This window comes from Physcomitrium patens, chromosome 3 (genome assembly GCF_059467195.1).
Source record: "Physcomitrium patens ecotype Gransden chromosome 3, ASM5946719v1, whole genome shotgun sequence".
Lineage (NCBI taxonomy): Eukaryota > Viridiplantae > Streptophyta > Bryopsida > Funariales > Funariaceae > Physcomitrium > Physcomitrium patens.
The window spans coordinates 11,493,326-11,511,556 of NC_143412.1; the positions used below are offsets into that span (position 1 = coordinate 11,493,326).

Consider the following 18,231-nt stretch of genomic DNA (forward strand, 5'->3'; position numbering starts at 1 on the left):
CCACTTATTCATTCTTTTTACAAAGTATCCACTCTTGTTGATGGACCAAGTTGTATTTTTAATACAAAATTCTAACCACCATCAACAATTGTTTTGTGAATTATGCAGTATATTTTGAGTTAATGCAGAATAGGTGGAGAGTGCTAAGAACGAGAATGTAGTGCTTCAGTGCACTTCTCAAAAAATGCTGGTTGTGTTTATCCGCTGATGCAACTATTGGGTCATGCACAGCTCTGTCGCAAGCCTTAACTACAGAGAATGCTGATGCCTTACTACAGAGAATGCTGATGCCATTCTGGCTGTAGTCGTTGGGTGGTGAAGCAGCACAACAAGTTCTGTAGCTGATATCTGTGCAGAGCAATTAACGTTTGTTTCTTGTCCTTTTCTGTGTGATGCTACCAGACAGGACTTCTGATACTGGCCCTTCTTTGTAAAAAGTGGAGTGCTTTAGTGTTCAATGTACAATACAGTTTCAAGTCAGCGATTGCAGAAGGCTCCTTCAAGCTTCCGTAACAACACCAACTACAGACCAATTATTGTTCTCCAGCTTTTAGCTAATAGCTGGAATCAAAATTGTGCACCATGCTCACTTCTCAAGCATGAGGCAGTTGCAACCAACGCCTTGCAGAACTAGAGTGGGGATACTAACTCTTTTCCTTGTGATGATCTACTGTGAGAGCGGCATTCCCTTTTTTTAACAGTTTAAGGATGTCATCATCATACCTTTTCCTAGGGCGATCACACGTCACTAGATAATCCCAAGATTCCAGGATTTGTGACGAGAACAGTCACAATATTGTGACAGACTTTCTCAAATTGGTTCAATAAGATCGCAGTCGAATTACTGCATTTAAATCGCTGGATCGGTTCTCTACTCCAGTGTACTTTGTTTGCCAATCGTCTGCAGCTCGAATTGCTTAACGGGGTTCGCAAGCGTCGTCATGGTGCGATCCACTGTGCAGTTTTTCACTCCTAAGTAATTGGGCTCCCCATTAGTCCCGTTTGTGAAGTCTCTGCAAACTTCCTTCGGACCAGGAGTAGTGCCATGGTAGTGGTACAACCTAAGAAGGTTCTCATCTGCGTCCATGAGCCCCCCCTCCTTCAAATACTCACAATAATGCACACCTGTAGCCCACGCTGCTCGCGGTTTCAAAGCATATTTTCGTGACTCCACTGGCTCCCAGCCATAGTCGCAATTCGCGTACACCAGCTTCTCAATGGCCCATTTCCTGCGCCAATACTACAAGTTAAGAATGCAGAAACAAAATGCAGAAAAGATTCGCAACTGAGGAGGGAGCACAATGGTTAGGGTTTAGGGTTTCGCTTACCTTGCGTTAACAGCATCCCGGGCGGCGTCATCGAGAGGAGGATCTGGTTTCGTGCATAGCGCGTCATTCATTTTAATTGTCTTCATGCGAATCTGCGTAAAATTCATACGTTCGCTCTCGTCTAAAATTTGTTGCAAGATTTTGTTAGGAGGGATGTACAAATACTCGTCCACGTCGAAGAAGAAGGTCCAGTTCGACAGTGTTTGCGCTCGAAACATGCAATCGTTCAGCATGGTGAATTGGTGGTGCGACCTGCCTTGGTAAACCTCAAGCATAACCAAGTTTTGAACGCTAACCCGGCCGAGGTCAATCCATGGCTTTAGAACCTTGTAAACGTCCGAATTCAACCCGCCAGCGTTGTGGAATAAGAAATGCGTCCTGTTGCCGAATAGATGGGCATGATAAGCCAGCCATTCTCGTATCCGATGCGCATCGACAGTGTTATACAACCGGGACACACAAAATGTGATATCGTATGGAAACGGCGGCATCCATAGGCTTGCGTTGTATTTGCCAGCCTCCTCAGTGAGCACAACAAAATTCTCCGGCTGTCGGAACTCGTCGGCGTAGCCAATACTGAGCTGTAAGCTCCCACCCTCGCCTGCGGTGCCGACATCTTCAGGAAATATGCACACCACCACCATCGTACCATACATAAGACCGAGTTCCCAATCAGGTTTGATCGGCCATGTGGTGAGCGCACTCACTGTCACCTCCCCGGATCTCCACGTGCAATTGTAAGGGGGGTCGTGCAGGTCGTGGAGCCGCTTGCTGATTAGACCCACGATCGAGAATTGAGATGGGCTAATGCGGTAAGCACCGAACTCAATGAAGAGGTGGGAGGCAATGCCGTGCGGCTTGAAGGTGCGCAATTCTCCACGAGATGTATCCAAAGTAGTCGTGTTCAGGGTTACTGGGTACAGAGCTCGATGCTGATTCTGAGTCGACTCGGAGATGAGCTCACTCGGAGAAAAAGTTATGTCGTCCGACAATCTGAGAGTTGGACCTGTGGAACCAGGTTTCGGCCACCACAAATCTTGCGAGATGCGGATGTCTGTGGTGAGAAGAGCGAGTAGCAGAAGAACATTTGTGAGCAAGAGGATGACCACGACGTTGAGCAACCCCACTCGACCTTGCGGCCAATCAGTCTTTGACTTCATTTTACACGAACATGTAGCGAGTCAAGAGCTGTGCATTCAATCGCAAATGCGAGTTTGAAATTAAAATCTATGGATACAGCCTGCAACCTCAGAAGTATCGAACCCTCATGCTCCACATAGGGTCCCAGATTTAAGATTGGACGATGCCCGGTATGCAGCGCGGGTAAGGAATTAACAGTGGAGGCAACTCAGCACTTTATGGAAAGTAAGATCCTGCAGTTTGTGCGCGAATTCCTCTTAGGAACTTGATATGTTCGCTACAACCTCTTAGAGCAGCCGTTGAGCAAACCACCTTCCACACAGACTCAGACGGTTCGTCCACTAAAACTGGTGACGTCCACCATGACAATCCTTGCGCCTGCGCCTTTGGTAACCTGTAGTTTCGGAGTTCCTGTTCCAAGGGATAGCAAATGCATCAGAAATCGCCTAGACCGACTTCCATTTAGATATTGATGGATTAACACTGATGACAGACTAGCATTGACAAGCATTAAAACAGATAACGCACTGAAGTTGCTTCAACAAAGTGATGCTGACAAACAGCACTGGTCAAGACGAACACTGACTAAAATCGCATCTACGAGTGCAGAACAACACCTAATGGTGTACACAACTTGGTCAATACTTCGTTTTGACAATGGACACATGAGGGGACCTAGATAACAAGAGGTAGATGACCATGAGAGGCAGGCCAACTGAGTGCGACAGCAACAACAATGTCAGTCTAAGCATGGGGCATAAATACTCAGGTCACGATCTCTGACGGAACCACAAATGCGATGATAGCTGTCAGGAGAAATCAGCAGAAGCAGGCAGTTGCTAGACAGTGCTCTTTTCGGATAAATATTCTCATTTTGAACTGTGCGAAGCGAAACTACGTATGCCCGTTCGCTGTCGACGCAACACAATACCTCCACTGTGGAATCAAGTACCGAGCAGCGATGGAGTTCCGCACAAGACAAAGACTGTGAGGACTCGTCTGAGAGCAGATGATGACGACGGACAGTCTGATACACTAACGCGGTTTACTCAGATGCTACGATAACAACACTGAATTAGACGGGAAAAGCTTTCGCTCCGCCTCGATTGTGACCTACCAGCTTTTGTAACGATGGTCAGCGGCACAAAGGACAAGGGATGAAATCACCGTACTCCCTCACACCGCACCTTACCAGAACCAGGACTCGATTTCGAAGAACACTTCCAAAGGTCTGAATACTGATCAACTGACCCCGATCAGCTTTACAGACACATTCTACACGAAATCTTCAATGCACTATCAATCTACCCAGCAGCTGCGGCATGTCTAAGTTCGTGGTGCAAGAGCCGCTGTGGTGAGATCCAAACCGCGAACGAGAAGGACGTTGAAACACAAGCTCCAAGCCGAATTGGGAATAAGCGTCGACTTCCGAAGCCTTCGATGCATGGCCTTTGTGAACTCTAGATGTGTGTTTGTATCGCTGTGGCTATCTCAGAAGCATTAAATGACCATATCAGAAATGCAGCCAAGGCAGGAACAGTTCAACTTGCGGAGTATCGACACAGATGGGACGGCACTGGTCAGGACGAGATGAGACGACGACAAACATCACAGAGCGAGATTGTATTTGAGTGGGGGTTCGAGCTAACTCTCTCTGGGATCCGGAAAGCTTCAATGGGAGGGTAATAATGTTAGCGCCGCATTCGATGTCCAGGTTCTCATTGGCTTCGTCAAGTACTTTAATATTTTGGTAGTTGCGAGTTGATTATTCTCTTGCTAAGCATGCTCCAAATGCGTTCATTAACGCTTGACGAATGGAGTTAATCTTCCTTGATCAGTTGAGCCAATACGACTGTAAATCAAGGATGGAGAAATAAATGGTAGCGCTTGCATTATATAAAAGTATAGGGTAGAATGGAAGTTGGATTAACATTCTATATTAACTGTATTAGCATACACGTCACAAGTTTGGAATGATGGTTGAAATGACTATATTTCTTTAAATATATATGTTTTTTAATTACTTGCAGACCTCGCGGTTGTTCGGTATTAAAATTACACACAAATCATTGTACAGGATGTGCCTGGATGACTATCAGAAGACAAAAAGTACAGAACCTGGAATTGAATGTGTGACTGTACTTTTCCTGTACTACAGTGTACTGTGGGTTTTCACCGTGAAGAAAACAAAAAAATGAAACAGTTTTGACAGAGAATGCAACCCATGAACATGTTTTTTAAAATAGTTTACACAAAACAATGCAATGGGCTATGTTCTTCTTCGTTTTCTTTTTCTAATTTTTTTCATCATAACTGTTCTGGATTTCTATAGCATGAATCAGCTGGTATTATCCTTTCAGAACCAGTCCAACCATCAAAACATTTTCAAATATCACATACAACCACTAAGAAAGTTTGTAATTATCACATTTACAAGGAATAACCATTATTTGTGTGAAGCATTTGAACCTTAGAAATGGACTTGCTTATGAACTTTTCACATAAAATATCCACAAATATCAGTTTGATTTTTTTCACTTATGAGGATCTTTAAGGTTCAATAATGATGTAAGAAGCACTTTGAAGTTCTTGGAATCACTATACTATATTTCAAAAAAATGAAATTTTCTATAGAAAAAAATGTCCTTTTAATATTAAATCAAATTATTTATAATTTCTAAAAACAAATAAATGAGAGAAAATTTGAAAATCTACCAGAAGGTTACAATATGCTTCACATGTCCACACATTCTGATGTATATATTTGTTGCAACCACGTTCCTAGCCACTTTTTACAAAGAAGTTCTGTCCAGCATGACCAGGTCCCTTCTGTTTGCTTTGTATCTGCACTGCAAAGCCCATGCCTCTGTTGGAAGGATGAGCACTTTTCTGACTACTTGTGTCCCCCCCCCCCCCCATGGCTGCCCATGTGTCTATAACCAATATTCTTTGCAAATGTCATTAGTTCACATACACTGATGCCATACAAGGTTCAAAAAGGCAAGACTTTTGTCAGAGTGACAACTGATTTATCCCTAGAAAGAGGACATAGAAAATTGTGTTTGACTCCTGCATACACAAACTTCTTAAAGTATGCAAAACAGTCATTGACAGATGTTTCTTATTTTTGGTAGTTGTGTGTTCTGTTTGTTTCCATATTTACATATTGGTAATTGTGGATTTTCACCTATGTTTACAGGATCTATTTATTTGTTAATACCATGGTTGGGTCTCATTCTTTAGATGTAAGTTATCTACAACCATGACTAGGAATCTACAGCTCTTTTAACCTCTCATTTGCACTTCATATGCCCATGTTCTAAGATGCAAGTATCTTTTGTGGAATCTTTCCTTTGAAAATGGAAGGTTTTATTTTCAAACAAGTTTAGGATGTGAGTCATCATTCAAGTCAGAACTCTCTCCAATCTTGACATGCAATATGGGTCTTTTGTGGAGTCCTCATTCTTCCACTTCACCAAACAATGAAAGTTGGAGTGGTGATAGGCAATGACTTGGTGAGACTTGACTAGCTCTAATGCCACAAAGAATTGACTAGATGAGAACTTACTAATAGTTGACATGTAGGATTTTCAGTCATACTTCCCTTAGCAATAATTCAAAGATCACTACAACTTTCATTGTTTGATAAATTATGATTGGGAATTTCCATTTTGGTCTTGTGACACCAGTAGTTTTCAAATAAAAAAACATATATATATATATATATATATATGGTAAAAATATATACATGTGTAGGTGATGTAATATACATACTAGAAACTGAACCAATGATGAAGAAGAAGGAGAGGAGAAGGAATGAAAGCAAATTTATAAGAATTGTTGCATCTCTGTGAAAAAAATCGAATACAAATTCTAGTAAAAAAATCATATGTGAATGTTTTCACAGCTACCACAAAACAAATGAGAAAACAGACATACAAGAATAAGATTTTTGATCAGTTACACATGGAGTGTTGTGACAGTAGCAAAGACTAAATGTAAGAGGGTGTAGATGCCATCTATAATGAAAAAAAAATAAAAAATGCATGATCGTTTATCTTCATATTACTTGAATTCTTAATTGGGTGGCATTTATTTCTTATGTTTGATTTTTGATTCCCATGTTTTTGGTTTTTGATAATGAGTTGAATGTGTGTATGAAAAAACTTTTCAGTATTTTGAAGACGTCTTACCAAAAGTCCAAGTTTTTTACTCAAATCGTTTTTCACAAGCTTGAAAAGCATTATATATATATATATATATATATATATATATTTAAATTATTTTGTCACAGGAGACAAACAGCTCTCCAATTTCAAGACCTTTTGACTGAATCAAGAAACCAAAGTCATATTCTGTATCACAAATAACAAACATTTTCTTTTGGTTTTAAAACACTCAAAAATTTCTTCCTTTTTCATTATGTTCTTCGATCATCTAATACGACTCAACGATTCTCCCTATAAAAAAAGCTACAGAATAAACACATAAAAGACCCACTAAAAACTGAACCAAGACTAAGATGAAACAATTCTGAGTGGGTGAATTCATTTGCGAGAACTGCTGAATTCAAACACACCGAACCAGAGAATCATGTATCCAACAAGTCAAAATCCATGAGATGATTCTCTGAGTAAGTTCAGTTACTGCACAGGTGGTCTACTGTGGTTGTAGTTGGTGGCTCTGTGTAAAAGTGAACCAAATGCCACATATTCCAAAGACCATGAAGACAACAAAAGCAGGCGTTTGGAGCTGGTGACCAAGTCTTCTGCACTCACAAGACTTCAATCCGAGACTATAAAAGGGTGCCAGGTGGCCCTATCCGCAATTCTAGACTTGTCTATTGACTGGTAATATATGTATAAATATTTCCAGGCTGTCGTCCACTTTCAGATCCTATTACAGGAGATTCCCTAGGACAGTAATGACTGCACTTCAGCTCTTGGCCTTGTCGTCATTCCAAGAACATATCAAGGGTGTGGGCTTTTAGCAGCGCAATCTGCAGGTCCCGAAGGTCAACATCCTACCTCCTCTCAATCTTCCGACCCTTCTAACCGGCGTGGATCGTCAAAGTCAAACAGTGTTCCTATAATCGTACACGGAAAAGACCGTTCATGTGTCCTTTTACATATATGGATGGGGGAGGAGTTGCAGACCGCACGGTCCTCCGGTTCTTACGTCTGTGCAGGATCTAGTGCACAGCGCCCACGCCTACCCATATTCTGGAGCTAAGTTCGTCCTTCACAGATTCCTCTGAATTGTACACTCAATACGAGATATTGATGTACAACATGTATATAATTGAGATGTGTGGGGTCATCAGTTGCGAACCGTAGGGTTGTGTGAGCTCGCCATGCTTCGACAAGGAAAACGTGGAAGAGTTCTAAATGCTAAGATTATCTGAATTTGACCGTTCGGTGGATCCCATTAAAACAGAACTAAGATATAATATTTGTTTTTGAAATGGTAGATGAGACTTGGAATTGGACACGCACCTACTTTTTCACAACTGAGCTTAGTTCTTTTCGAAATGTCACCTCAAGCGAATATTGTTAATCCTGGAAAATCATTTATGTTCATGCATGTTGGCGGCATGGTTCTTCGATTACATAGAAATCACTATGTCTCGCTGGTTGGATGATACATGACTGACTGTCAGATGTGTGCGTCTTCTCATAAGACTGATCGGTTATTGGGCCGATCAGGTTATCTGGTTGGTTGTGCAGTCTCTGATGTGGAAGATAAGTGTCGAGGAGACTGCAAGCAATGAAAACGAAGTGTTGTTCAAGTTAGAAATATCCGGAATGTGAATTCTGTACGGTATGGTCCTGAGGCAGCCATATACTAGTGGTTCCACAAGCTGAAATGTAACCGGCCTCACTTCTTCCGCAGTACAGATGAGGACTTGAATACTGTCTGTCGAAATTATTGTTACAGGAAAAGCAATCTTGTCTTAAAATATGTACAAGTTGGAAAAGACTTTCAGACGTGGGCTTCAACAGCATTTCGAGCCAGAAAATGCATCAAGGAATGCCCAGTTTAGTTATTTCATTCAAGTACATTTTAAAAGCAATAGTAACTCCCTAAATGTTATTTATTTATTATTCTTATTTTCTTTGGGGGGGGGGGCATCTAACCACTGCAGTGCGACCCCTAGTTCTCTCGGTGATTGAGGATCGTATATTTGGCAATTTCCATTTATGTCTGTGTGCATTGCAAATGATGTTTATAATTCAATGGAGAACCTTCAAATTGACTTTCACTATTTTTCAATATTTTTTTCCAAATCATTTCACTAAAAATCTGGGGTCGTAGCTTGAGAAAGAACTGATCACGATAAACCGCCTTGATGCACAGAAATTTTTCAATAAAAAATTTGCGCTTGCCACAGAACGATGGAATGAGGCTATGGGTATCTAAATTTCCAGAACAAAGAAAAGGGCAAATGAATTGGGAACACAGATACGGCGGCGCGCTTCAACTGAATAAGATTGTCATCTTACACCTGCCTGTCAAACTTCATAAGCTTAAGATTTACATGTCAAAGTACTCTTGTTGCCATAATCTTGATTACTTAGAGCTTCTAAATTCCTACTTAGATTTGCAATTTAATTGTTACAAGAACGAGACTGCTTTCATTGAAAACAGCCAGTAAAGTTTTAAAACTTCGCCTCAATCTAGACCCTACAAACTAACCTAAAATTGTTTTGATACTGTACTTTGTTTTAGTAATCACGTTGATACTTGTGGTCACACTCATTAAGACATTACTAGCTTCAGTTGCAGACATGGAGGCATTGATAGCTACGGCAACCAATTTTTTCTATATCTTAACTGCTGAGATTATTTGCATCAGATCCTCAACCGCTACAGATGAGACAAGGTAACCCATCGCTCAAGTAGTCTGAACAAGTTGAATTGCCAGCTCAAAGCAGTCCTAAACACTTTCCGCTTGGTCGATGTTTTGTTTAAACTATTCTCCATTCAGTTAGGTGGGTGCGACGGTTGTGATGCCAAAAACAAGACTTCCCTCATGCCTCAGGGAAACACACCACATTGTCAGCAACACTCGGAACCTTCTATATAACAGGCTCTCAAGTTTCAACCTTTCATGTATGAACAAATCCTAATCAAGTTCTACTGTATCTGAATCTGATCAAGCTTGTTTTCTAAGGTAGTGAGAATATGCTTCAGAGCTTCAGTCATAGGGACTATCCTATTTTTAGCACAATGCAACTACATTTGTACATCAAGTTGGTGTGGTCACTTACAACGTCTACTTATTCAAACTTGGTACCAACAGGCAAGTCATGACTTGCCGTTGGATTGCTGAACTCTCTCGCTCCAAGTCCATTTTGCACACTCAAATGTCCTGTGTTTTCAACCTAGTCTACAGCATGACAAGAAATGTGGTAGGATTAAGAAATTTGATACATATATCAGTAATAACATGATCATACACATTGCTTCCATTTTCTCAATTTTTTTGAAGGAGGAAGCGGACGACGAGATGTACAGTTTCTGGTCAATCTTAACGTCTTGCATTTTGTGTTGCATTTTGTGTGTGCAGACTCTCCAAGCCCCATCAGCCATGACGAATTTCATACAAGTTGACTGGTGTTGGACAACTCATCACTGAAAACAGTATTCACAGCATCACTGTATTAATTCCTTCCGCATCATCTGTGTAGAAACTGTGGAACACTGTACTCGTGAGACATGGATGTGGAACACTGTACTCGTGATGCACAGTACATAATTGACTGGAGGGAACCAATTGTTCAATAAACATCAAATGAAGGGTAAGCTAAGTATGGGGACGAGAACGGTCGTATCTCCGGTGAACAATCGTTTCTACTATCAAGAACAAGAACGCAAAGATTATAAAAAGAATCCTAAGGGTAAGAGCAACAACTAACTATCTGTACTAATTGCTCAAGAGAAACACTACATGGAGCATTAAGTTGAAAAAATGGCTATCAAGATTCTTCTGTGATTGCAATTGCTTGCTGAAACAAATTCTTGCAGAGAACCTAGGACTTGAGCATATTGTACAAATGAAAAGTGATAAAAATGGTCTTGTATTTTTCACCTATTCTTTAGAAGATTGTTAACTTTGATCCACAAAAAACATATTTCATTGCAACAAAAATCTACATATAACATGCAATTTTTATGATCAAAAAAAAAAAAAAAAAAAGAAGAAAAAAAATTATTTCTAATTTTACTTTTGATATTAGATTTTATCTACTCTTGGAAAAAATCGCCCAAATTTATCTTTATATTATATCCAAGATAATTTTTTATTTTATCATTTGTTTCTTTTTCTATTTTTGATTTTTTTCTAACTTTTTAAAGCTTTCTAATCATTTATATTTTTTATATCTAAATAAATAAATAAATATATATATATATATATATACATACATATATAATTAAGTTTTTATAAATAAAAAATAATAATATCCTTATTAAGTATTATTCTTGTTATTTTAATTAAAAAATATATTATTTATTAGAATATGAATATATTTATATTATAAATATTACAAAAAAAATTTAAGATTAAAAAATAATTCAATTATAATTTGTTATCATAAACATATATATTTATTTTAATATTTACTTATATAATTAAATTTAAATAGATAAAAAATAGATTTATTTTATAATATTTTTTTAAAGAAGCTTCCTAGAAGCTTTATAAGTGCTGCTTTGACTTTCCATGTGTTTGTAGTTGATTGATAGGTTAGAAACTTTGTCAACAAGTTAACCACATATTAGTAGCTTGTAGAACCAACTAACTATGTAACGTACATATAAAAAACTTGCCTTGCAAATTAAGATATGTATTTTGTAAAGTCAATATCTTTTAGAGGTCCTATAGAACATTACCACATAACTTTTAGTTAGATAATATATATAGAGGTAAGAGTGAAGTCTTCTTTGCTCTTGTCAATGTCATTCTAGTCTTTAGTCTTATTTCAAGACTTTTTAATCTCTTTGTCTTTGGCAATAGCCATTCAAGTTTAATATTATAGCATCTTTGAGTGATTATCTAATCTTTTCAAGTAACACATAAGTAACTTAATCTTTTAATTCCTCAAAACTCATGTCTTTAATAATTTGACAAAAGTACTAACTTATTATTTTTGTTTTGTTTTAAAAGTAAGTGGATTACTCCACTTCTATTGTTGTGTTTTGAAGGTTACAAACTGTCCATCTTTAAACAAATAATTTAATTTTTTAATACTAATTTTTTTCTTAAAAATTGCAGATTATTTTCTCTTTGTAGAATTTTTTTATTTGATATTAGAGGTTGCAGATTACCTTCCTCTAATTTCACTTGTAGATTTGTCAAGTTATTTGAAATAAAAAGAAAAATCATGGATGTTACACTTGATAAAAGTAAGAATAAATTTGTAATTATTGCAGATTTTTACAAGCTTATTAATACTCTTAGGGTAGAAATTTTACACAACATCAATTCCAATTATTGAAATACTAATCTTATGTCTATACAAGAAGTCTAAAGTCTATATCAAGAAGTTGTACAATTTAAAGAAATAAGTAGATCAACTTCAGAATCTGTCACGGACATATTCATAATTACATATATAAATATGCAGAAGTAAATAAAAGTAGGTAAAAGTAAGTTAATTCTATAGTGTTTGATATAGAAGCTTCCTAGAAGCTTCATAGATGCTGCTTTGACTTCATAGGTGTCTTTAATTGACTTTTTGGATTAAAAATATGGTCAACAAGTTGGCCATGTGCCACACATGTTGTTAGCTTAAAGACCAAGCTAACTATGTAGCCCACACGTAGAAAAATTTGCCTTGTAAGTCAAGGCATGTGTCCTACAAAGTCAATACATATTGGAGGTCCTATAGAACATCGCCACGTAGCTCCTAATTAAATAGTATATATAGAGACAAGAGTGAAGCCTTCTTCACTCTTGTCAACTCCTTTCTTGCTTCTAATCTAGTTTCAAGGGTCTCTAGTTTTTTTGTCTTTTGGCGATAGCCATTTCAGTTTCTCTTTCAATATACATACTTGTTTATTTATATTTTGTTATCTTTCTTTGAAAAAAGGCTCACTTGTCTGAATTGCTTTTTCATCGAGTTCTTGTCCTTGATAGATTCACAAGAATACATCTATAATATCAGAGCTTTGTCTAATCTTGATTAAGAGTGGATTACCTCTTTTTCTTGATAAGATATAAGCATATTAGAAGTTGCAGATTACCCTCTTCTAAACTGATATTGACCTTAGTATTTTCTTTGTTCTCAAGTCCTCTCTTCTATTTGTCTTGAGCAATATTATACATCTTCTCTTTTCTAAGTGTTATCATGGCAGAACTTGTTGAAATGAAGAGTGCAATGGCACAAATGTAAGAGCAATTTAGAGAGTTAATGCTTGTGATGCATCAACTCAATTTACCACCATAAGGAGCAACAAGATTGGCAGGAAGTAAAGATATAAAAATGGTTGGAGCTGCTTCAACATGTGTACCAAATCATGTCCTTTCTCTTATGGTGGAACGCTCTTTCAGTGTTAGAGAACCAAGAATTACCCTATCTGAGAAGTTTGATGGCACCAAATCCAAGTTTCAAGGATTTATCAATCAAGAGCAACTTGTGATTGAACTTCAATCCCAAAGCTATCCAACTCCAAGATCGCAAGTTAGATTCATTGGTACGCTTCTTTTAGGTTCAGCACTATCGTGGTTTTCATCTTTTCTTGAATGACGAGATCCAATATTAGATAATCTAGAGGCTTTTTTAGTGAAGTTTTGATCCATGTATGGAGAAATTGATGCAATTCGTGTTGCAACCAATAAGATCCGTATTTTACAGCAAGGCAATCGATCAGTAACGTTGTACGCTTCACAATTTCGATAACTTGCAACTGATATCAAGTGGGATAATACTGCACTTATTAGCCAATTTCTCTACGGATTACAATATGAGGTAAAAAAATTAATGCTCAACTTACCTGATCCTCAAACATTGAGTCAAGCAATTGACTCTGTTGTGAAGTGCACCAATCGCCTTTTTGAATTCTGATCTGAGAACCGTCCTCAACGTCACTATAATTCAATGGCAACATCAACACCTTTTCAACACATACATTCAGAAGTAGAGGATATACAAATTGATGCAGTACGTTTCAAACCTCTTATTGAGCAAGAAAAGACTCGTTGTTGTCAAGAAGGATTATATTTATATTGTGGAGAACCAAAACACACTGCTCAACATTGTCCAAAGAAATGACATAATCACAAAATGAGGAGTATGGTTGTGAAAGAAGACAATATGTTGGAAAACAAGTTTGTCCAGCTACAATAGGGACCGTGCGGTTGGAACCTTGCACAACATCTAATAAAGGTCCTATTCTCTCCTAAGAGCCTTCTCTTTGTTTTACATTAAATATTATTTTAGGACCTAAATATTACAAAGCCTCTACCTTGTTAGATTCAAGAGCCTTGACGTGTTTCTTAGATGAAGAATTTACTAAAAGACATAGCATATCTTTAGTAAAGAAAACTAAACCTGTTCATGTAGAAGTCATAGATGGTCGTCCATTAACTTCTGGAGATATTACTCACAAAACCCTTCCTATAGAAGTAATAATCAATGGTCATAATAGCTTTGTAGTATTTAATATCATTAGATCTCCCTTTGATTAAGTCATTTTAGATTTATTGTGGTTAAAAAAATACAACCCTCAAATAGATTGGATTTCCCGAACTCTTATTTTCTCTAAAAGTATAACTAACAGTGTAGTTAATTAAGTAGAGAGTCATAAGTCGAGTTCAATTAAATCCGTGTTTATAGGTGCAAAAGCTTTCTTGTATGCTGCTATGAAAGAATCACCATATATTATTTATGCCACACATGTTTCTACTGGTGAAAAGACTTCAAAAGGCATTCCAAGCCAATATCAAGAATTTCAAGATGTATTTGAAAAAAAGAATGCGGATACACTCTCTGAACATCCTTCCTATGATTGCTCAATTGATCTTCAAGAAAGAGCATAATTGCCATTTGGACCAATCTATAGTTTATCACAAAATGAGTTGACTGAATTCAAGGAGTATATTGAAGAAAATCTATCCAAGAATTTCATGCGCCATTCTAAATCTCCGGCAGGAGCTCCAATTCTATTTGTGAAGAAAAAAGATAGATCATTACGGATGTGTGTTGATTATCGAGGACTCAACAAGATTACTATCAAGAACAAGTATCCACTACCTTTAATATCTGGACTTCTTGATCAGCTGAATCACGCTAAGATCTATACAAAAATAAATCTTCAAGGAGTATACAATCTTGTACGTATTAAAGAAGGAGATGAATGGAAGACTGCGTTTCAAACTAGGTATGGACATTTTGAATACATCGTCATGCCTTTTGGACTTACAAATGCACCAGCACCTTTTTAACATCTAATGAATGATGTTTTTGGAGAGTTTTTGGACGATTTTGTGGTCTATTATCTAGAAGACATCTTGATCTATTCTAAGAATCCAGAAGAACATGAACTTCATGTTTGTCATGTATTACAAAAATTAAGAGATGCAAGATTCTATGCGAAGATAGAAAAGTGTGTATTCCACACTATTCAAGTTGATTTCTTAGGTTACATCATTTCAAATGATGGACTTATGATGGATCCTAAGAAAGTTCAAACTATTATAGATTGGAAGATCCCAAAAATGGTAAGAGATGTCCAATGCTTTTTAAGATTTGTCAACTACAATTAGATCTTCATCAAAGTCTTCTCTCGAGTTGCAGCTCCACTTATACGTTTGACTTGTAAAGACAAACTGCAATGACATCAACAAGCAAAAGTTGCTTTTGAATCTTAGAAGATAGCATTTGTTTCTGTACCAATCTTGTATCATGTTGATCTTTTCAAAGCATTCTTTATGGAAACAAATGCATCAGACTTTTCTCTGGGTGCGATTTTATCACAAATGGGAATAGATGACAAACTTCATCTAGTAGTCTTTCATTCAAGAAAATTCTCAGCAGCAGAAATCAATTATGAGTTCCACGACAAAGAACTTCTTGTAATCGTGGATTCTTTTCTAGAATGGTGTCATTATTTAGAAGGCACTTCCAGTCCTGTCACCATTGTCATATTACGTGCTTTCTTGCTCGAGAACGCACAGGGCGTCTAGCTGTAGAAGGTAGTATGGAGATTCGCTAATATTCAAGCAGTCTATCGGTTTTTGACTATTGGAATATAAATAATTATAAGAATATACTGTAATTCTATACGGATGTCTTTAGACTACTCGCCAAAATCCTTTTTGTCCCAGCCAGTAGGTTTCTAGACTTTACAGAGAACCCCGAATAATCCAATCTGCTAATCTTCGATACCGCTTTATACTCACGATCTTGTATCCACTGATTGTCTTCTTAGATTAATCCAAAAATTTTCATTCACTCCGCATACTCAATCCTATAGACATCCTTTTAATTCTTTAATCATAGATGTAACTTCGATTTCCCAAAACAGTCAAGAGTAATCACAGCCACTTCATTAAAACCCTAATTCACCAATACAACATTGACTTTCAGCAACGATTGCCTCCGTCTTCCCAAAATCCTATGAAAAAAAAAAAACCTCCAATTCTCTGTCTTTCCCCCCTCGAAGCATGAAGCTAGCTCTCCCCCCTTAAAACCCTTATTCTCTCCCTTTTTTTTTCTTAACCTATCCTCCCCTTTCATCCTAATTCTCCCCTCCTTTCAAACCATAGCCTCTGAATTTCTTCAAACTTCCGTCTTAGATCCGCAATTGGCTCCGCCGTCAGAGCTTTCTCCTCGATTTTTTGCCTTTTAAAAGGTTCTTTTTTTGAAAACAATGTTCCCTGAAACGGCACAGAGAACAGGACAGTGTGAAACGGAATCGAAACCCCCGTAATCGGGACCACATTGAGTCGCCTGACCAATTCAGGTCTCATATTGGCTAAAAGGCCTGTAGTAAGACCTAGATGTTTCCGTAATTGGGTCAAATTGGTCCTTCGCATTAGGCTCGCTCAATCATCGATTTAGTCCTTTCGATTCTGTTAACTCCCACTATTGGACTCGAATGGAGCATTTCGTTACTGGTAAGTATGCCCTGACCGACTGTGACGGGGTCTCTGAACTGGCCCCTAAATATTGGCATTGGAATCGGTCGTTGCTCCCAATATTCGAGGTAACTGAACATTAATAAAAGTCCCTTTTCTTTATATTTTCAAGGTATACTCGTGTTACAACATGACACCGTGTATACGGATCACAAGAACCTTGAGTATTTTATGTTAGCACGCGTATTAAATCATCATCAAGCTCGTTGGAGCATGTCTTTATCAAGATTCGAGTTCATCATCACTTATCGACCAAGAAACAACAAGGTATGTCCGATGCCTTGTCTAGATGTTCTTATCTTCCACCAAAAGAAGGAGATGCAGCTTTTGAACAACAAAGAACGGTGCTCTTGAAGCCAAAGCAATTTCATCTTCGAGCAATAAAATCAACATTGACTATTGATTTAACTTTTCTTAAGCAAGTCCAATTAAGTATGTCTTCTGACCTTCTTGTTCATGATATCAAGAATAATTCTTCTAAATCTCATGATCTCTCTAAATTCGAGTTCAAAAATAACCTACTCTATTTCGAAAGACGCCTATATGTTTCAGAAGGAGAAGCACGTTTACGTATTCTTCAAGCTCGTCACGACTTCTCAACAGCAAGACATTTTGGATACAATAAGACTTTGGAGCTGATATCTAAGGATTTTCGGTGGCCTCAAATATAGAAGGCAGTCAAAGATTTTGTACAATCATGTGATGTTTGCTCAAGCTCAAAAACTCCTATTCATCAATCTTTTGGACTTCTTCAGCCATTACCCATTCCAGAACAACCATGGTCTTCTGTTTCTATGGACTTCATCATGGATCTTTCAATCTCAGGTTCTTATGATTCTATATTTATAATAGTAGATCATTTTACCAAGATGGCACATTTTGTACCATGTGCAAAATCTATCATAGGTGAAGAAACAGCTAAGCTTTTTCTTGACAATATCTATTGCTATCATGGATTACCCAAGGATATTATATCAGATAGAGGAACTCAATTTGTATCAAGATTTTGGCAGAGTCTTTTCAAGATTCTTAAAGTGGATATAAAACTATCTTTGGCATTCCATCAAACTGATGGACAAACCAAGTGTGTTAATCAAGTTTTAGAGCAATATTTAAGATGTATCATTAATTACCAACAAGATGATTGGACAACTCTTTTGCCATTGGCAAAGTTTGCTTACAATAACATGATACATTTTTCTACAAAACAAACACCTTTCTTAGCTAATTATGGTTATCATCCATGACTTCATACTTTTGACTTTTCAAAAGTTGATAATCCTGTTGCGAAAGATTTGGCGATTCATTTATCAGAGCTACATGCAATAATGAAGGCGCAGTTAAAAGAGGCTCAAGAACAACAAAAGGTTAATGTGGATGTCTATCGAAAGGAACAACCTTCATTCCTCTTGGGTGACAAGGTATGGCTACTTCATCGCAATATCAAGACCACTCGTCCTTGTGAAAAGTTGGACTATCGAAGATTTGGACTATTTTCTATTTCTCCACAAAACAATCGAGTTGCATATCGTTTACATCTACCGGAGTCAATAAAAATCCATCCAATATTTTACATGTCTCTTCTTGAACCATATAAGACAATAGACATACTAAGAAGAC

General features: G+C 37.6%; 1 protein-coding gene and 1 long non-coding RNA gene across 6 annotated transcripts; one reads left to right on the forward strand and one right to left on the reverse strand.

The window, feature by feature from the left end:
• Nucleotides 1–424: 424 nt before the first annotated feature.
• On the reverse strand, nucleotides 425–4,131 carry LOC149989506 (galactan beta-1,4-galactosyltransferase GALS1-like). Of its 4 annotated transcripts, none has more exons than XM_090248775.1 (3): nucleotides 3,836–4,131; nucleotides 1,329–2,879; nucleotides 425–1,229 (listed from the first exon to the last, which is right to left on the reverse strand). In XM_090248775.1, the coding sequence occupies exons 2-3, from the start codon at nucleotides 2,486–2,488 to the stop codon at nucleotides 872–874; spliced, it is 1,518 nt and encodes a 505-aa protein (XP_090104901.1). In that variant the 5' UTR covers nucleotides 2,489–2,879; nucleotides 3,836–4,131; the 3' UTR covers nucleotides 425–871. The 4 variants fall into 4 exon arrangements, with proteins under 4 accessions (XP_090104901.1, XP_090104902.1, XP_090104904.1 ...); XM_090248776.1 differs by having other exon boundaries at nucleotides 3,586–4,054; XM_090248778.1 differs by lacking the exon at nucleotides 3,836–4,131 and adding an exon at nucleotides 3,656–3,780.
• A 3,994-nt stretch (nucleotides 4,132–8,125) lies between these two features.
• LOC149989507 (uncharacterized) lies at nucleotides 8,126–10,651 on the forward strand. 2 transcript variants are annotated; one of them, XR_016502389.1, is made up of 7 exons: nucleotides 8,126–8,288; nucleotides 8,406–8,524; nucleotides 8,860–9,014; nucleotides 9,249–9,351; nucleotides 9,457–9,581; nucleotides 10,160–10,369; nucleotides 10,497–10,651. It is a non-coding gene; the product is annotated as an uncharacterized LOC149989507 (long non-coding RNA). The 2 variants fall into 2 exon arrangements; XR_016502388.1 differs by having other exon boundaries at nucleotides 10,160–10,651.
• Nucleotides 10,652–18,231: the final 7,580 nt, after the last annotated feature.

Excerpts from the sequence above, each read along its gene's own strand:
- LOC149989506 (XM_090248775.1), bottom strand. The coding sequence starts at position 2,488 with ATGAAGTCAAAGACTGATTGGCCGCAAGGTCGAGTGGGGTTGCTCAAC. Across the intron at positions 1,230-1,328 it reads CGGGATGCTGTTAACGCAAG|GAAATGGGCCATTGAGAAGC; the intron begins GTAAGCGAAACC and ends GTATTGGCGCAG.